The sequence below is a fragment of the Xenopus laevis genome, chromosome 7L (assembly GCF_017654675.1).
Source record: "Xenopus laevis strain J_2021 chromosome 7L, Xenopus_laevis_v10.1, whole genome shotgun sequence".
NCBI lineage: Eukaryota > Metazoa > Chordata > Amphibia > Anura > Pipidae > Xenopus > Xenopus laevis.
In genome coordinates, this window is record NC_054383.1 from 127598741 (window position 1) to 127620289 (window position 21549).

Consider the following 21549-nt stretch of genomic DNA (forward strand, 5'->3'; position numbering starts at 1 on the left):
TTCATTTATATCGCTTTGTTATACTATGTTTTTATTTTTTTCAATAGTTTGTAGGGGGCCCAAGCACGAATGTTTTTTTTATAACTTGTAGGGGGGGTCCTGGCCACTAATGTTTTAATAAGTTGTAGGGGGTGCTCCGTGGCCACCAATTTTTTTATTTAACTTGTAGATGGGCCTTGAATGTTTAGCACTTGTGCATGTGTAGCCTTTGTACTGATGTGTGGGGAAGGGGTGCCCTAAAAATTTTGTTGTGTGGTGCCCCACGATTTCTGATGGCAGCCCTGGCTCCCAATATGTCCTAAGCTGAGGGCAGTCCCAAAAAACCACCCAGAGACTGGTCTCAGAATGATCTGGCACAGACAGAGGTAGTAGAAAATGCACTTTTCAAAAGAATTGATGATTTCCCTAAAATATCTACTAAAGGTTATCAAAAACGTAGGGAACTAAGTGACTTGTTAATGGAACTACAGGTAGCCAAAGCCGAAGGGGACTTACCTGGACTTGTATTCCTTGACACAGCCAGAGGTGTTAACCCCAAAGTGCAAAAGTTGCCCTACAGCTTACAAGAGCGGTGGATGGCACATGGGTCGAAATTCAAAGAAGTGCACAATGTCCCATTTCCTCCTTTCACTGTATTCATGGACTTTGTATACCAACAAGCCAAGATGAGAAATGACCCCAGTTTTGATTTCACTTTGCCCCATGCCACCCTTTCAGTATCTAATGCTTGCAAAGCAGCAGTAACAGTACACAAAACTAATGCTTCCTCTTTAGATTCTTTTCACAGACCTGCAGAACCTTCTCAGGAGGAGACACAACTTGGCTCACAGGACCGACATCCTTGTGCATCACAAGAAACAAACCTGTCCCTAAAGACAACACTCTGAGAAAGCATGACCCATTCCTTGTCCAAACTAGCCCATTGAGAGTAGGAGGCCGTCTTGCGAACACCTTCTGGGACAAACGGAGAAAGCAATACATCTCCACTTTGCAGCCACTTTGCAAATGGCAAACTACCAAGCCCAACCTCAAACCTGACGATGTTGTTCTGTTGAAAGACTGTCAGTCACAGAGGAATGAATGGTCCTTGGGTCTTGTCACCAAAACACTTCCAAGTGAGGATGCAAGAGTCCTCAATGTTGAGGTCAAAACCTCCAAAGGAAAACAAAATTGTTCCCTTCTGAACTGACTTACTTGTCCCCTGAGGAATAAAGTGATGGCGTCTATAGATACCAGATGGTAATTGTCATGTCCCAACATAAGCTGTCATCATGCTGTTGTATTTCATTGCTCCTTTGACTAACTCCCTCTGCTGGACATGCAGTAATTGCGCAAGGCCACTTCCTGTATTTGTTCTGCACCTCCACATGGCTTATGGCAGAACTGCATTTGGACTAATCAGGCTACCATACTCCCACCATTTGACCTAGAGCAGTGCCTTGTGGGAGCTATGACTCCATTTTACAGACCATGCTGTGGAAGAAGCACACAGTTTCATCTCTCCTCATGGTAGCATCGCTGGTAAGCAAATAGTTGCACCAAATCACCTCCACAGCTGCCAGCACCCCCAGAGACATTGCTGCATAGACATTTCATGCCAGCTAGCATTTTGATGTTGCATTTCTATGCATATATGTTTATATTGCACTGTTCATTTAGGTTTAGCTGCATGTTGAACTAGACACTGCCCCACGGTAATACGTAGGGAGGACAGAACAATACCCTCTGTGTAAAAGTTAATACTTCAGCTTCTGAATCTTGCAGCATCGCAAGCTGAAGAATAAGGCTCTCATCCCCTTATCGATAGAGTCTTCTGGGAAATCTAGTGCTAAGTCTCTTTCTCAGGATTTGATAAAGGACAGTTGTTTCCAGTCTCCTGAGTGAGTTTGAAGTTATCTATCTAAAACTCGTATTATATGCTTTGGTGGGGAGGAGTTATCACAGAGTGACTCAAACAATTTTAGGTCTCTGTCCAAGGAAGTGCTACCTCCTAAATAAGTGTAGGAGCGTTTAACCAAAATTATACGGACGCCCATTGACTTTAATGCATTTGGACAAAATAGTCGAACGTATAAAAATTGTCGCTTGCCTCAAAATTGACGCACGTCAAAATTACTTTGATGCCCATTGACTTCATTGCATTTTGCGAATATTTTGGCAAATCTAAATGGGACATATTTGCCCATCACTAGTAAAACATCCATCCATACATACATACATAGTAACATAGTAAGTTAGGTTGAAAAATTACACACGTTCAACCTTTTAACTTTATTTTAACCTGCGCAACTGCCAGTTGACCCAGAAGAAGGCAAAAACCCATTTGAAGCCTCTCAGCGGGGGAAAACTTCCTTCCAGACTACAAAATGACAGTTGGACCAGTCCCTGGATCAACTTGTTCTATGAGTTATCTTCCATAACCCTGTATTCCCTCACTTGCTAAACACCATCCAACCCCTTCTTAAAGCTATCTAATGTATCAGCCTGTACAACTGATTCAGGGAGACAATTCCACATCCTCACAGCTTTCACTGTAAAAAACCCTTATGAATATTTTGGCGGAACCTCTTTTCTTCTAATCAGACCTCGCGTCAGCTGGAAATACCTACTGGTAAATAAAGCATTAGAGAGATTATTATATGATCCCCTTATATATTTATACATAGTCATAACACCCCTTAAGCGCCTCTTCTTTACCATGGACATCCCCAATTTGGCCAGTGTTTCCTCATAGCTAAGATTTTCAATACCTTTTACCAGCTTAGTTGCCCTTCTCTGTACCCTCTCTAATACAATAATGTCCTGTTTGAGTGATGGAGACCAAAACTGTACGGCATATTCTAGATGGGGCCTTACAAGTGCTCTATACAGTGGAAGAATGACCCCTCCTCCCGTGACGCTATGCCCCTTTTAATACAGCTCAAGACCTTATTTGCCCTTGATGCTGCTGACTGGCATTGCTTGCTACAGCCAAGTTTATCATCTACAAGGATTTCAATGTCCTTTTCCATAATAAATTTGCCTAGTGCAGTCCCATTAAGGGTATAAGTGGATATTTTTACATCCCAGGTGCATGACTTTACATTTATCAACATTGAATCTCATTTGCCACTTAGCTGCCCAGATTGCCAGTTTGTCAAGATCATGTTCCAAGGATCACATTTGTCTCACATGACCTATCCTTCATAAAGCCATGCTGTTTGCTGCCCATAATCCTATTCCCTAGGACTCAATTTTGAATGTTATCCCTTAACAAGCCTTCAAATAATTTTCCCACCACAGATGTCAAACTTACTGGCCTATAATTGCCAGGCTGAGATCGTAATCCCTTTTTAAATATTGATATGACATTTGCTTTCCTCCAATCCATAGGTACCATACCAGATGAAAGCGAATTGGAGAAAACCAGAAATAGGGCCGGTCTAAAACTAAACTAAGCTCTGTTAGAACCCGGGGGCGTATGCCATCTGGCCCTGGCACCTTGTTTACATTAATTTTTATTAAAGCTTTATGAATCATATCCTGAGTAATGGGTTTTTGAACCCCCATAACTTTGAAATCCGAATAAAAAAAGACCAACCGAAATTTACCAAAAAATCTAAGTTTTTTTTCAGGTGAATAGGCCGTTTTTTGTTCGATTTCGAATCACATGAATCGAAGTAACAGTGCATTCGATTTAATTTGATTAAAAGTTTTTCCAAAAAAAACCCTTGCATTTTTCAAAGTACACCAATTGAATCCAAATAGGTTCTATGAGTTCCCCAGTAGGCTAAAACAGCAATTCGGCAGCTTTTAGATGGAAAATGGTCGGTCTATTTTAAAAGAGACAGTACATGATCAATTTCAATATTCTAATTTTCGGAGTTTTTTTTTCAAATTTAAATCGAATTTGGACTATTCCTAGTCGAAGTACATAAAAAATAGCTTGAAATTTGATTTTAAAAATTCACATTTTCAAAAAATAGCTCGAAATTTGATTTTAAAAATTTTAATTTTCAATTCGACCCTTGATAAATCTGCCCCTTATTATAGTGTTTATATTCATTAAATGCAGCTTCTGCACCAATAGATTTGTAGTTTTTAAATGCCTTCTCTTTTCCTATTAACTTCTTTACTTCTATATTAAGCCACATAGGGAGATTCTTAGTGCTTTTACATTTACTCCTTAAGGGAATAAATTAAGAACTATTATGATTTAATATAATTTTAAATGACAACCATTTCTGTTCTGTGTTTTTAGCTGAAAACATAATGCCCGATCTATGCTTTTAAGGGCAGCACTCAAGGCACTAACATTAGCTTACCTGATATTCATGGTTTTTGTTCCCCATTGTATATTTGTTTTTTGCACCAGACATTGAGGGGCAGATTTATCAAGGGTCGAAGTGAAATTTTGAAGTAAAAAAAAAAAAACGAATTTCTAGCTATTTTTGTGTACTAGGGAATAGTCCAAATTCAATTTGAATTTGAAAAAAATTCGAAAATTTGAATATCAAAATTTATCATGTACTGTTTGAACATTCGAAGTAACATCTTTTTTATTATGAAAAAATAGTTTTTTTCATAAGTTTCGGTTAGTCTTTTTTTCTTTGAATTTCTAAGTTATGGGAGTTCAAAAAAAACTCCCATTACTTCAAAATTCCAGCCTTGATAAATCTGCCCCTAAATGATATAATATTATGGTCACTATTACCCAGGGGTTCAATTACTTGCACATTTGCTATAAGTTCTGGGTCATTTGAAATCGCTAGATCCAGAAAATAATTTTTTTCTGGTTGGCTTCTCAACAGCCTTGGCCATAAAATTGTCATAAAACAGGCTTATAAACTTATTCCCTTAAACTGACCTGGCAGTACTGTTGCTCCAGTCAATATCTGGCTAATTAAAATCCCCCATTATCATTATTTTACCCAAACTAGCAGCCTTTTCTATTTGCATCAGAAGCTTAGTCTCCTCCTCCTCACTTACATTAGTGAGTCAACATCCTACCCCTACAATTCATTTGTTGGACTCTTTACAATTGGTGAAGAACTCCACCCATAAGACTTCTGTCCCTCATTTTCTAACATCGCCACCTCCTTTATATAAGCTTTTAAATCCTGCCTAACAAACATACATACCCCATCTCCTTTTCTATTGCCTCTGTCCCTCCAAAACAAAGTATAGCCACTGATATTAACTGCCCAGTCATGCGACTCATTCAGCCATGTTTTGGCCACACCAATCACATCATATTTTCCCTCGAGCACCAGCACCTCCAGCTCTCCCATTTTACCAGTCAGACTCCTTGCATTTGCAAACATGCATTTAATACTGGTACAGGTAGGGGACCTGTAATCCAGAATGCTCGGGACCTGGGGTTTTCCAGATAATAGATCTTTCTGTAATTTGTATCTTCATACCTTAAGTCTAATAGAAAGTCATGTAAACATTGAATAAACCCAATAGGCTGATTTTGCTTCTAATAAGGATTAATTATATCTTAGTTGGGATCAAGTACAAGCTACTGTTTTATTATTACAGAGAAAAAGGAAATCATTTTTAAAAATTTGGATTATTTGAATAAAATGGAGTCTATGAGAGACAACCTTTCCATAATTCTGAGCTTTCTGGATAATGGGTTTCCGGATAACAGATCCCATACCTGTACCATATTAAACATGTGACATGTAGTCCTCCCTATCCTTAACAGTACCCCAACCATATCTCCTCCCCCATTATCTCTTCCTTTCCCCATTATCTCATCTAACCTGTCTTCCACTGAATCCTTTACCGAACCCTCCCCCCCTCATGTCTAGTTTAAAATCTCCTCCAACCCCTTCTTACACCTCCTCACTAGAGGACTGCTATATTATGCTAAAAAATGTATCATATTGAGGTGGTTGGGGCCCAGAACTCCCACACTGACAATGTGGCGTAAGCAAGTTAACAGTGTCCTTCCCCTGATCAAACTAACCTATTTATCGAGGGGCTGTCCTGACAAGTTCGACAAAATCTGGCAGCCATGGACTGATGCTGAGGGCATAACTGGTGTAAAGTTATATCAGATGGACGTCAGCAAAATCTGTATGTAGAACCTATAAATGCTGAATGGAAATGTAAATGGTCGGTGTCTTCCAGGCGGGACCATACCCTCCCCCTTCTCCCCCCTTCCCCTTGTCTTGTGAATGAAAATCAATAAAAATTGTTGGTTTAAAAAAAAAAAATCTCCTCTAGTCATCTAATAATAATAATTGAATAATAGCTAACTGGAATGATTTCAAACATGCAGTGGAGAAGAGTAGCAGAAGGCATTGGAATAAATACAATAATTGAGACATCACATTAATTTGAGATACATTGATTCTCACATAAGCGTTTGCTGCACTGTGACACTTGGGGGCAGACTTTTCAAAGGTTGAGGTGAATTTTTGAATGAAAAAAATTAGAATTTCGAACTAATTTTTGTGCACTTCGACTAGGGAATAGTCCAGATTTGATTTGAATTTTAAAAAAATTAGATACTGTATATACTCGAGTATAAGCTGAGTTTTTCAGCATCCAAAATGTGCTGAAAAAGTCTACCTCGGCTTATACTCGAGTCAGCGGGCAGTAGCTGAGATTGCAGTCACTTTTAATCATTCCTATACCAACAGTTCCCTTGGGGAGAGACTGCAATATAACACAGCGCCCTCTGTTGGTTATACGAAAGATTTACAGTGATGGCAATATCACACAGCACCCTTTGCACATGGTAGTGGGACAGTGGGACAATGCACACAGTAATCCATTTGGCAATTATCTGTCACCATCAACTTTGCAAAGAAGTCCGGTTGATCTGCAATGACTGCAAATGACTGCAATATCACACAGCGCCCTCTGTTGGTTATATGAAAGAATAACAGTGACTGCAATATCACACAGCACCCTCTGTTGGTTATATGAAAGAATAACAGTGACTGCAATATCACACAGCACCATCTGCACATGGTAGTGGGACAGTGGGACAATGCACACAGTAATCCATTTGGCAATTATCTGTCACCATCAACTTTGCAAAGAAGTCCGGTTGATCGCTGGAGGGGTCGCTTTGGCGGAATGTGTGCTGCTGGGAGACAGGGCTGTAGTTGTGTCTAGGCTTATACTCGAGTCAATACGTTTTCCTAGGTAAAATTAGGTACCTCGGCTTATACTCGGGTCGGCTTATACTTGAGTATATACGGTAATTCGAATATCAAAATTCAACCATTCACCATCAGAAACCTGCCGAATTGCTGTTTTAGCCTATGGGGGACCTCCTAGAACCCATTTGGAGTCATTTGGTGGACTTTGAAAAATCAAAGGTTTTTTTGGGAAAAACTTTGGGGCAGATTTACTAAAGGGCGAAGTGACTAGCGTTGGTGAAAATTCGCCTGCGTGACATAATTTTGTTACTTCGTCGATTTACGAATGGTCACTGGCGTAACTTCGCTAGTGAAGGAGATAGACTCTAGAGGTAATTCGCTCTCTTACGCCTTGCGAAGTTGTGCACTGGCAAAAGGACGTAACTACGCAAATTCACTAAGATGCGGATTTTAATGCACGTTACCTCTTGCGCCAGACTTGCCTTCGGTACCACAGACCAGGCGAAGTGCAATAGAGTAGATAGGACTTCCTCAAAAAAGTAGAAAGTTTTTCTTAGTCCCAAAAAACGCTGGCGACTTTTCAGTTTTTCAGGGTGATAGGCTGCAAAAGAGCGTAAATTTATTTTAGGGTACCCGGCTTCCGCCCTACATTTCCTAACATATGGCATATAAACTATACACTGGGCTCATGTGTAGGGCAATATAACAACTTTATTTTATTTTATTAAGGTTCCCTGGGCTTGTGTAGTGTAATGTACTTGCTGCAACTCTACGTCCATTGAAATTTAACTTCCCGCCGTGTGCAAATTAGCCAACACTAGTGCAACTTCGATTCGCTTCTTGCAGTAACGCTAGTGCAACTTCGCCAGCGTTCGGCGCCCTGGACGCAACTTCAGATTTAAGTGGTATCTGGCGAATTTACGCCTGGCGAAGTGTTGCGATGTGAGTGAAGCGGACGCTAGTGCAATTTCGGCGCTTAGTGAATCTGCCCCTTTGAATCTAATTTGATTGAATACGATATTCCTTTGATTCGTACGATTCGAATACGGACCTTTTCCATCGAAAACAGATCTATTTAACCAAAAAAAACTTAGACTTAATTTCGGTTGGTCTTTTTGAATTCTAATTTCGAAGTTTCTTCAATTCGAAATTCGACCCTTGATAAATATGCCCCCTAAGGGCAGATTTATCGAAGTTATGTGATTTTTTAAAAAATTTAATAAATTCTAATTTACTCTCAAATGGGAGGTTATTCATAAAAAAAAACTTGAACGTCTAATATTCGATCAAATACGAATGGTCCAAAATTTCTAATAGAATTTGAATTTGTGAGTTTTGACCAAGAAAAAAATTCAAAAATTCAAATTCGAATTTACCGTTCAGACCTTAATAAATCTGCCTCTTAGCCACCATTTAAGTCTTACCAAGAAGTAGTGGCTAACACTGAGGGAGTCTGTATCACATTTTCTGTGTGTACCCTACTAAAGCTACATGAGATAATCATAATCTAGGATAACTTTAGACTTTAGATAGTTATGGGCTAAAGATCCACCTCAGAAAGGATGGAGGACATCAGAAACAAGTATTGAACAATCTAGAAACAGGTCAATCAAGTGGAATGCATTACTGTTCTATGTTAAATATATTGTAATTTCATAAAAAGTGAGCAGTCAAGGCTCCAGTGATAAGTCAGTATGGAATTGTTTCCATAAGAGCTTACACCTTCAAGTACTGCAATAGGCCAGTCTCATATACAACCAATTTGTCTGTGAGCAAGTAAAAGGATGACAAGCCAAAAATATTTGACAAGCTTTGGTGAGGCTCATTTAGACACCTTGCTCTTAAGTGCCAAAACTTTGTATTAGAACACTTCTGTATCACATAGTAGTAATGTCTTAAATGGAAATGGTTCCTGGAAAATAAGGACTTGATAATAAAGACAGGGACCTACCCCTAAGAGATACCTTTAGCGAGAGCACTGTGTCATTCTTTTGCTTGACTTCTCTTACTTGATGAAGGGTCCGAACTGATAGACACATTTTTACACTATTTTATAATAAATGAGGTCAGTTTTTAAATGTATAGACTTTTAATTATTGGATTTTAATTTTCACCTCCAATTAAGCAAACACATTAGTTTTCCAAACAGCAAGCTATACGTATATATATTCAATGCAAGCAACATACATTATTAACCATATTTAACTGAAGACAAGAAGCATGCCCAATGCTACCATGAAACATCCCTGACTGCACCATTGCCACCACCACCAATGCGCTATCTGGAGTCATCTTCATCGCCGGCATCATCAGTTTGGTCACTCTCTTCATCTTCACATATTGCTTTTCCATTTTGATATACTGGAGGAACAATTGTATTTTTAAGGGGGGTATTGCAGATATTTGAAGATGCGCAGCCACGGGCTAGAAGTTGCTTTCGGGGGCCTGAAAATGTATGAAAGTTTGTCAGTAATTCATTTAAGGATTTACAGGAAGAAAAAAAAACCACTGAATATGGTAAAAAAAAAACAATTCCAGTTTGAGTAAAGTTGTCACTGACTCAAATAACCTATAGGGGCAGATTTATTAAGGTTTGCCTTTTTTTGTGTCAACACTAATAAATTTGAATTTAAAAGCACCAACTCCAATGTAAACTAAAATATGAGCTTTATCACAACTTGACCATGGAACTCTCAAGTTCTAATTTTAATATTCGCCAACTAAAACCTGCCAAATTCATTTACAAGTCAATGGCAGAGGTACGATGGCCCTTTTGGAGATATTAATTGCCTTTCTGACATTCGAGTTTTTTCAGAGGAAAATTCACCTCGAGTTCCATTTGTATTCGATGACGAATCGAATTTCCGGGTGGTTCCCGTTCTATTGTTCGAATGTTTTCATAAATAACTTCCCATTCGAGTTGTGAGTACATTCAAATTTATTAGAGTACAATAAAACTCACATCAATTAGAAATTCAACCTTTGATAAATCTGCCCTTTAGGTCGAAGTATCCAAAAATGACTTCGAATTTCAAATTTTTTTTCTTCGAAAATTCCCTCGAATTCACTTCGACCCTTGATAAATCTGCCCCTTAAAGTCTGGTTATAAAAAGGTCCTGATATATCTAAGAGAGTTTATATATATTTTACCTACACACTAGTACATTGTTATTGTAGTTAAGCATGCTACTATTAAGGCATACACTGCTTGCTGTCTAGTCTTGAAGAGGAAGCCATGGAGTTCCAATATATTCTATTATATTTATACAATGCTGTAGAATGTAGAATATGGTGATTTCTCCAGTGTCCACACAAAACCAACTACTACGTTCAGAGGAAATACAATATAAAAAGTTATCATTTCATCAGATCAGTGAGCAGTTAGTAATGAACAATCATTGTAATGCATCTGTATGTATGTGTGTATTTTTGTATATACAAAAGTGTGTGTAAAAATGAAGTGAAGTTAATACATTAAGGAGTTAACTGTGTTTATCTCAGAACGAAGGGTTTCCTTTTAGCATCACTCAATATTTCCCAAACAGAATGTAAAAAAAAAAAGAATCCGTAGCTGGAAATAGAAAAGTTAGTGCTAAAGGCCTTATTCTACTGTTTTTGTTTTTCACTTTGCAACAAAAATATGAAGTATACATTCACCTGCAGAATAATAGGAAAAGCATTTGTCTTCTGGTCCTGTGCATTCGTAGGTCTGGTCTGCAATACAGCTGCCAGATTCATCGGCGACACAGAATGGGCACTTTAATGCATTTTTTTTAACTAAATAAAATAAAATCCAGATATTAATTCAGGAAAATGGATAAGAAAATGTATGTAAGGCTAACATAAGCTGAAATGCACCTGCGACACTACATTGCCCATCCCAAATCTGTGCACATTCCCCTTTTAGGCATCATTCTCATTCTGTAAGGATCCCTGGTGTTCTAGTGGTTAATGCTTACCCTGGTGGTTCAGTGGCTTCCTCCTGGGCATGCTGGACGCCGTATGCGTCCTCCCTCTTCTAAGTCCGGTTCCTCTATGGTGCACCTACTGGTTTACGCGCCAGCGTGATGCCGTTATCCAAAATTCAAATACTATCAAAGGGGAATTCTGTTTGTAGCAAGTTGCCTGTTGTTAGGTTCTATTTAGTAAGTTCCTAGGTGCCTGCTTAGGTTTATTCTATCTATTATACTGTGTATTGACCTTTGCCTGCCTGCTTTACTACTCTGACCTCTCCAATCCGACCTTTACTTATCCACTGACTATTCTACATTCTCCTATCCTGATTCTGGCCTGTCTGACGATTCTCTGCTTGCGCTGGCACGGCCTGCCTGTTCCTGGTGGTGTTCTTCCTTCCAGTATCCTGGTGAGATGATCGTGCCCATTTGCTTGTCCAGAACCGTTAGCTTTGCTCCTCTCTCAAATAAGACCTGGCGGCATCCGATTAGCCGAGGGCTCCTCCCGAGGTGAAAGGCGGCGGTTAGAGGCAGAAGTGAGAGCCGAGACCAGGGAGCTTAGCTTGGGTTCTAGATATAGGGTGCCGAACGTGACACATTCATTCATTCTCGTTAATCACAGTCATATACAATTCAGTCCTACTTAACACAAAGCATTTTAGTTTCTTTTAGTCAAGTAATCTAACTTTCATATTTTTTTTTGTTTTCTTTAAAATATATAATATAATAAAGCACTGCCTTTTTTTCGGGAGCGTTAAAATTGTATGCCTGGAAGAAAGTAGACTAGGAGAACTAGGAGACAATACAATTAAAAAAACATGAAAATATATTTATTCTGTTGTAAACCATATACATTGTTTTTTTTCAAAAGTTAATTTTTAAGCAGGTGAACAGACCTTAAATCAGCCTATAGAGGAAGGATTCCATAAAGTTGTTGTAAACCCAACTGTTCCACTGCACCTAGTTTTCTATAGAAGTTAATGTTTTTTGCCCTCTGCTCTTGAATAATAATTCCTTTCCTTTCCAGAACAATTGTCACTCACAAGACTATGATATGTTATTAATATTAGAGTAAGACATACCTTGTGGAGCGGGCTTGCATTTGTTTGTTTTGCAGCAGGAGGTTGAAATTGTAGCTTTCTGACCATTTATCAGGTAGCTGAATGACTGGTCGCATTTATTTGCCGTTGCACAAATCCGTCCAACAACGAAAGGACCTGATTGTGCTAAAAGAGAAAGAAATGTTAACTTGCACTCCTGTTAAGTAAATACAGATGAGACATTCTCCATTCATTTCTATGGCATTTTTAAAGGCATAATTATCAAAGCGTGAACTTTCACTTTCACTCATTGATAAATACTCTTTTAAAAATCCAATAGAAATGAATGAGGAGTGGTGGAATTTTACTGTGGTGATCTCTAACTTCACGCTTTGATAAATATGACCTTTGATATATATAGGGGCATATTTATCAAGGGTCGAATTTCAAATTTTAAAAACGTCGAAATTCGAATTCAAAAATACCAACCACAATTATGTCAAAGTCGAATAGGTCCATATTCAACTGAATTCGAATCTATGTAATAGTGCATTTGATCTAATTCGAATCAATGTTCTTCCCAAATTTTCCACCAATTCACTTCATATAGGTTCTAGGAGGTCCCCATAGTACTGAATTTTTAAAGAGACAGTACATGATAAATTTCGATATTCAAATTCTCTAATGTTTTTCAAATTTAAATCGAATTTGGACTATTCCCTAATTGAAGTACACAAAAAATAGCTCGAAATTCAGTTTTTGAATTCGAAAACTCACCTTGACCTTTGATAAATCTGCCCCATAATGTAAGGGGGTTATTTACTAATACTCAAATTTATCTCATGTTTTTTTTAAATCAAGCTCAACCAAACTCCCATCCACGATTTTATCGAATTTATCAATCAAATAACTCAAAAAGGTTGGATTGGGAAAAGACTTTATAAAATCAATCAAAAAAGAAAATAGGGTGTTATCTAACAAAAGGCACAAACCCCGATATGTAATATGACGGCAAGTTTGATAGTAATAAGACAGCAAGGGGCAGATTTATCAAGGGTCTAATTTCAGATTTGAAAAACTTCAAAATTCGTATTAAAAAAGACCAACTGAAATTTATTTTAAAAAAAATCAAAGTTTCTTTTTTGTAGATGAATAGTCCATATTTGTTCGAATTCATCCCAATTTGAATCATATGAATTGAAGTAATATTGAATTTGAATCTTATGAATTTAAGTTTTCCCAAAAAAAAAGTTGGTTCTAGGAGGTCCCCCATAGGCTAAAACAGCAATCCGGCAGGTTTTAGATGGCGAATGGTCAAAGTCAAATTTTTAAAGAGGCAGTACATGATAAATTTTGATATTTGAATTTTCAAATTTTTTTCAAATTCAAATTGAATTTGGACTATTCCCTAGTCGAAGTACACAAAAATTAGCTCTAAACTGGAATTTTTTAAATTCGAATTTTCACTTCGACCGTTGATAAATGTGCCCCTAAGTTTGCCCAGGAGCAGTTACCCATAGCAACTAATAAGTTGTTTGCTTTTAAAAAGGTGACCAGTAAATGCTTCCTGCTGATTAGTTCCTATAGGTTACTGCCCCTTTGCAAACTTAGTCCCTTTAAGTTCCAGGGCGGAGCAGTAACCAATCAGCACATAGCATTTAATGGTCACCTGTTTAAAAGCAACCATCTTATTGGTTGGTCTGGATTACTTCTCCAGGATGAATATAATGCCCTTTATTACATATGGGGGATAGAGTTTAATCTACAAATCTCTAAAACTACTAAAAAAACTGACCATCTTGGTTAATTCCTATTATCCTGCACAAGATTCCAAAAGTTTCCCTTTAACTAACAGTGCAGGGTTGATGCTGGAGGCGAGGACAAATAATTGAGTATAGCTGGGATAAAGATGGTATAAAAAAATGAAGTAGCTGATAAAGTGCAATAGATAATGATAAATGAGAAGAGTTCAATAGAGATTATGGAGCAGGACAGGATGCTGAGCGAAATGTAGAAAGTCCAGAATCTGTATAGTATGAGATGATACATACCCGTTGTAGCAAATGCTGTAAAGCAGACTTCTTTTTTTGCACATAGTTTATAAGCTCCTACACATTTGTACTGTTCATTTATTGTGCACTGATAGCAGGATAAACAAAACCCTGTAGGAAAGCAAAATCAATAGGTTACTGTAAGAATACGGTAGGACATTTACTAAAGAATACTTTTCTTCCCTTTTGTAATAACCCAGTGTCATAAGCACAAACAATTAATCAATATTATTATGAATAAAATACAATGTAATTATTAGGAATGAAAGAGTCAGATTTTGATTGACAGTCAGATCAAATACATTGGTAGGTGCTCCCTTTGCCCATACAATTCAGAGCATAAGCGCCAACTTACCTGTAGGCATCAGAACAGCAAGCGCCGAGGCTATAAAAAGTGTCTTTTCCATAGTGACAAGATGTCGGGGTCCAATAATGGTACTAGTAACACTGAGAGGCTTCTGATAAAATGCAGCTGAGCTATTGGTTTATATAGTATAAGCGCTATGGATGTCAGGTGTATATGTTACTATGTTTACGCAGGAGGAGTAAGGGTGGATCAGAATATCTTACTAAATATACATAATATGTATTTCCTTGTTCATATTTAGAAACCTATTTAGATGCAGATTTGAGGCCAATGGATACTCCCTTTAGTTCCCAGGTGGATCCAGTACTTTTGGGGGCCTATTTATCATACTGTGTAAAACAATGAACGCCTCCAAACGTTTACGTACGGTGCCTGGGGTATAGGAGGACGGCACCTCCACAGTTAATGAACACAAAGTAACTCCAGCACACGTAACATGCTCAAGGGATTGCTCCCGTGTTTAATGTCAATCCAACGTTTTGGGGGCGTGCCCCTTCGTCAAATAGCAAATCTATCAACGGGCGGATTTTAGCCAGTGTCAGCTTCGCACACAACGCACCACTTCGCCAGGCGCATTTACTCTACAAATACGCTAATTCACTAAAATGCGGAGTTTCGTCTGAGCTTCAAACGATGTCGACTTTTCACTAGCGTTACTTCGGCTGTGTGAGCATTTCATAGAGAAGATGCGCTAGCGAAACTTTGCTAGTGATCTTACGCTTAGGTAAAATTGCATCGGGCGGGAAATTCAAAGTTGTACGGACGTCTTTATTATAAATGTTGCTGCAAATGCTTGAAGTTAGCGATTTATATTACACATGTCCAGGGAACCTTAAAGGGATACTGTCATGGGAAAAAACATTTTTTTCAAAATGAATCAGTTAATAGGGCTGCTCCAGCAGAATTATGTACTGAAATCCATTTCTCAAAAGAGCAAACAGGTTTTTTTATATTCAATTTTGAAATCTGACATGGGGCTAGACATTTTGTCGATTTCCCAGCTGCCCCAAGTCATGTGACTTGTGCTCTGATAAACTTCAATCACTCTTTACTGCTGTACTGCAAGTTGGAGTGATATCACCCCCCTCCCTTTTCCCCCCCAGCAGCCAAACAAAAGAACAATGGGAAGGTAACCAGATAACAGCTCCCTAACACAAGATAACAGCTGCCTGGTAGATCTAAGAACAGCACTCAATAGTAAAAACCCATGTCTCGCTGAGACACATTTAGTTACATTGAGAAGGAAAAACAGCAGCCTGCCAGAAAGCATTTCTCTCCTAAAGTGCAGGCACAAGTCACATGACCAGGGGCAGCTGGGAAATTGACAAAATGTCTAGCCCCATGTCAAATTTCAAAATTAAATATAAAAAAATCTGTTTGCTCTTTCGAGAAATGGATTTCAGTGCAGAATTCTGCTGGAGCAGCACTATTAACTGATTCATTTTGAAAAATTTTTTTTTCCCATGACAGTATCCCTTTAATAAAGACAAGAGAGTTAATATAATGCCCTACACATGAGCCCACTGTAAAGTTAATGTTCCATATGTTATGAAATGTCTGGAGAAAACCGGTTCCCCAAAAAAAGTAAGTCAGGACTTTTGCAGCCAATTCCGCTTCAAAAAAGGAAAAGTCTTTTTGGAACTTTAATGCATTTTCAGCTCACAGGATATGATGTAAGTGACAGAGGATTGAGGAAGATCTCGCTGCTTTTTAGCACTTCGCCTGGTCTGAGATGGCGAAGTCAACTCTTTTCATTTCTATGGGATTTTTAGAATTGTATTTATCTATGAGTGAACGTTAGAACTCCCCATTGGATAAATACGGTTCTACAAATGCCATACGAATGAAAAGAACGTGGGTGAGTATCTATTTATTAAGCTCTAAACTCACATTTTGATAAATCTGCATCTAAGCTGTGCAAGATGCCCAACACAAGACAGTGCAGGAACTGTGGTCCCAGTTGTTGATTAAATCTGTAACTTATAACGTATCGTTAAAATGAAAAAAAAGTTGCACAAAAACACCCATTGACTTCAATGCATTTCATAGATTCACAGTGAAGATTCACCCATCACTAGTCATTAGAAATTTAAGGTTAGTTAAAAGAGTTATATGATATTCCTCGGTATTGATCAGAAACAGACCTGATATACCACAGAAGATGTGGTATATCAGAAGAATCTTATTTAACAATAAAGTTGCAGATTTAATTCAACAGGCACCAGGAGAAGCAACAGCGAGTAAGATACTGTAGTTACAACATCATTGGAGAGTTCTTGAATATATTTGTCCTAGATTGTTGGACCACAAAGACAAAAAACTTTGGGGACCGAGAATGATTCAATTGACATTACAATAAAAAAAAAAAAAATCTTGAAAGAAATTAGTTTTATTAAGATTAATGAGATCCAGAAATAAAGTGTGAATGAGAAATATTGGATGCACTTGGATTTCTCCTGGACTCATTCTTCTACTTTCTCTTTGTAAATAATGTAAATATTATCATACAGGTATGGGATCCGTTATCTGGAAAACCTACGTTGTCCAGAAATCTCCGAATTACGGAAAGGCCATCTCCCATAGACTCCATTTTATCCAAATAATCCATATTTGTCAAAATGATTTGCTTTCTCTGTAATAATAAAAAAGTAGCTTGTACTTGATCCCAACTAATATAATATAACCTGGAAAGAAAAACCAGCCTGTTGGGTTTATTTAATGTTTACATGACCTCCTATTAGATTTAAGGAAGGAAGATCCAAATTACAGAAAAATCTGTTATCTGGAAACCCCAGAGTATTCTGGATAACAGGTCTCATACCTGTATAGTATCATTCTTATATGTCATGATTTTAGTTTTGTTTTTTAAATGTATTTGTAATAACAAATCCCTATCATATAGGCTGGCTTTAAAGCTTTACAATAGGGTTCAGGTGAGTAAGTATTTCATTATAATTTGCAGGTATCACAGTAATTAAGATTACAGATTCATTTGCTAGGGGAGGGGAGAAACCCCTTTCACAATCCTCTCATTGTCAACACCCAAGTCTGACCCATCAAATACATAATTACTGAATTTAGATTACAGTTGTATAATAATTGTTGTTATATAAGTGTCAAGATTGTTCCACAAAAGTGTAAATCAAAACAACTGGAATGCAATGTACCGACCAAGAAAAACAAGGTATAAATATGTGATGTTCACCTTAAAAAGCTTGCATTGCTAAACTGTAACACGTCCCCAAATGCTTGCATGTCTCTCAACAACCAATTAAGATTCCAGGTCAGGTAGAACTAATTATTTGACTCATAAAGGGGATATCTAATTAGAAATTAAAGGCATTTATAGATGTTTTTGTCAAAAACATCAGTGTGAACTAATTGGGAGTTTTGGTAGGTAGTTCTACACCCAGAGGGCTGATGAAGTATGTGGCACCTTATTGTTTAGACTTCCCACTGTTTAAAGTAATTCTGTGATGGGGAAAACATGTTTATTTTCAAAGCGCATCAGTTGATATCCAGCAGAATTCTGCACTGAAGTACATTTTTCAAAAGAGCAAACAGATTTATTTTTTATATTTAGGGGGTTATTTACTAAACAACAAATTTAACGGGTCGGGCTTTCTGGGGCAAAAACGATGCTGCAAAAAGCCCAAATCCGAAAATCCTCCATCTCAGATCCGTTGAGTTCATAGATAAGTCAATGGGAAATGTCCCTATCCCAATATGAAGATATTGTGGTTAGTCCGATAATCTGAAAAATTCAGGGTTTTCATGGAAAAACCCGAAAAGATTGTGTGATTCAGGAAAAAAGTCAGAAAAAAATTGATGATTTGGGTTAGGTAACCAGATAACAGCTCCCTGGTAGCTATCAGGATAGTACTCAATAGTAAAAACCAAAGTCCCACTGCGACTCATTTGGCTATGTTGAGTAGGAGAAACAAAAATTATCTGAAAGCAGTTCCATCATGAAGTGCTGGCTCTTTCTGAAAGCACATGACCAGGCAAAATGACCTGAGATGCACCTACACACCAATATTACAACTAAACAAATACACTTGCTGGTTCAGGAATAACAATTTATATGGTTGAGTGAATTATTTGCAGTGTAAACTGTGTCATTTAGAAATAAAAATAATAATAATAAATAAAAATCACGACAGAATCCCATTAAGACCCTTTAAAGCCCAATTAATATAGCAGTGTATATTTCCCCAAGTTAGTGAACATCTTGGTTTGACATTTATGAGAATATTATTCTCTATTATCTTTTGATACTGATTCTGAGATATACAAGTGGGGGGGGCATGAAGGAAAATGCAGATTATGCAGAATACCCTACTTGTACAGGTCTGACTGAATTAATAAATTAGGGTTAAAGGCACAACTTATTTTGTTATTGCCAGTGTAGAGGTATTATGCATACAAGTGAAGGGGTATTACTGATATCTGCCCTGTACTAAACTGCAAGACATATTTCAGCTATGCACTCGGCTGATATTGCAGAACACAGACATTGTGCTCAAGCCCTTGTTATTCTGCACAATAGATTATCATCATACAGGTATAGGATCTGTTATCCGGAAAACTGTTATCCAGAAAGCTCAGAATTATGGGAATGCCATCTCCCATAGGGGTCCGTTTACTAAAGCGTGGTAAAAAATATGCGCACAAAATATAGACAAATCTGTCGCGGAATTTGATTTCGCCAGCTTACTAACCTGCGGTAAATTTGCACATTTTCTAGAGCTTGAGTGAGTAGAGGAAGAATTGGGCGAATTAGGAGAAAAAGGAGAAGTACTAAGAGTGGGCCCTGGTCTAAGACTAATTGGTTGGCCCCTGGTCAAAGATTTTTGGGTGGGCTTCTGGTGTCCCAGTCCGACACTGTACTTGATCCCAACTCAGATATAATTTATCCTTATTAGAGGCAAAAATGGCCTTTTGGGTTTATTTAATTTTTAAATGATTTTAGCAGACTTGAGGCATGGAGATCCAAATTAAAGAAACATCTAATAAAACCCCAGTTTGTGAGCATTCTGGATAACAGGTCCTATACCTTTACCTACTGCAGGCAAACCATGTTTTTTTTTTCTTTACTTTCTGTAATCTGGCTGCTCTGTTTAGCCTATAGTAAGTCGTTGGTTTCTGCTCCCAATTATTCTGCGCAGAGACTTTTATGATTCCTTTTATGAATGTTTTTTTTTGTTTGCAAATGAAATATAAAGTAATTGGGTGCCAGTGTAAATCAACATGCCATCATTCCTGTTACATAATAAGTAAGAGTCCTATAAGGTAGGAATAGATTCCATGTGCTTGTTTTCTAAATGTGTTAGAAAGGAATTAATTTAGGGCAACAGATTTGACTCTCTAATGGCTGAATGTTTATGCAGCCTGTTATTATGTTGCTTGTCTGCATTCCTTCAATTGAAGGCATTGCCCCAGCCTGAAAAATCTGAATTATTCATATGTTAATGTAATCTTAAAAAAGATATATATATATATATATATATATATATATATATATATATCATGGGGTTATATTTTAATAAACACCCTGTAGCTGTACCTTCCCTGAAATACCATGAGCTGAAATCATTCTACCATTCATTAAATTTATTTACACACCGTAGAATACCTCTCAGGAAAATGAAATGTTGGTAAGTAACCTAACCATTATGTAATAGTTTATGCAGATCATGACATTTAAAGGGACACTAAATCCAACTATATAGCTGTCCCACTGCGCACCTAGTTCTCTATAGAATTTAACAGGAAGTTGAAAAAAACATCATTCTACAAGGAAACCAATTCACCAATGAGAATTCAACTGACCAAAAACTTAATTACAGATACAAGAGAATTAACCAATGAGAATGCTGATCCCCAGCACTATGTCATCCATCTTGCTCTAATCTTACATACAGTTATTATTGTGCCAATTTTGGGGTCATTATATTACACTGGAATCAGACATGGGGATAAAGGACAGACTTGTTCAGTGCTGGGAAACTGCGCTTAAAGCTTCAAAATCCAATTACAGGAACAAAGAACAGGGAGACAGATTTACACAGATCAGCTGGGATTCTCATTGGAGGATTATTTTGCATTTTAATGTTGCTGGGCCTGGGGAAATGCTTTATTCTGCAATATTGGTTTAAGAAAACAACCATGATGTTGCTGGACTACAGCTCCCAGCATGCCTTAACCTTGATAATATATTAGGGCTCTAACACACCGCTGTTTTTTTCTGCGCAGGAGTATACGCACTCAATTATTGTAAGGGGACTGTACTCATCCAGACTCATGTATGCACCGAACACAGGTGAAATGCAACATGCTGCGTCCCACCTATGTTTGGCGCTTACATGTGTCTGTGTGAGTACAGCCCTTTGACAATAATTGAGTGTGTCTACTCCTGCACTCCGCTGTGGCCGAACGGAAGAAAGTGCAATGTAGGGGAGAGCAGAGAAAAACTGCCGTGTGTAAGAGCCCTTAAAGTGTTCTGGGATTTGTAGTCCAGCAACTACTGAGTAGCTAACCAGCAGCTTAGCCAAGAAAGCCCAACAACGCCTCTACTTCCTGCGCAAGCTGAGGAAATCCCATCTCCCACCATCCATACTCAAAACCTTCTACAGAGGGACTATCGAGAGCATCCTGAGCAGCTGTATCACTGTCTGGGCTGGGAACTGCACTGTCATGGAGCGCAAGACCCTACAGAGGATAGTGAAGACAGCAGAGAAGATCATAGGTGTCTCTCTTCCTTCCATCACAGACATTTACACCACTCGCTGCATCCGTAAAGCCACCAGCATTGTGGCTGATCCAACACACCCCTCACACTCACTGTTCACACTCCTGCCATCTGGAAAAAAGTACCGAAGCATTAGGGCCCTCACTACCAGACTGTGTAACAGTTTCTTCCCCCAAGCCATAATGCTCTTGAATACTCAGGGGCCTGGACAGATCCGTCTCAAACACACTCCATCTGACCTTACTATACACCACAACGTTACACAGCCACTGTACGCCATTGTA

General features: G+C 38.1%; 1 protein-coding gene across 1 annotated transcript; it reads right to left on the reverse strand.

The window, feature by feature from the left end:
- Positions 1–9173: 9173 nt before the first annotated feature.
- Positions 9174–14613, reverse strand: LOC108697054. Its single transcript, XM_041569679.1, has 5 exons — positions 14503–14613; positions 14148–14258; positions 12139–12282; positions 10761–10880; positions 9174–9548 (listed from the first exon to the last, which is right to left on the reverse strand). Exons 1-5 carry the CDS (start codon positions 14552–14554, stop codon positions 9382–9384), a joined length of 594 nt encoding a protein of 197 aa, XP_041425613.1. The 5' UTR covers positions 14555–14613; the 3' UTR covers positions 9174–9381.
- Positions 14614–21549: the final 6936 nt, after the last annotated feature.

Excerpts from the sequence above, each read along its gene's own strand:
- LOC108697054 (XM_041569679.1), bottom strand. The coding sequence starts at position 14,554 with ATGGAAAAGACACTTTTTATAGCCTCGGCGCTTGCTGTTCTGATGCCT. Across the intron at positions 10,881-12,138 it reads ATGCAAGCCCGCTCCACAAG|TTAAAAAAAATGCATTAAAG; the intron begins GTATGTCTTACT and ends TATTTTATTTAG. Across the intron at positions 9,549-10,760 it reads CTTTTCCTATTATTCTGCAG|GCCCCCGAAAGCAACTTCTA; the intron begins GTGAATGTATAC and ends ATACATTTTCAG.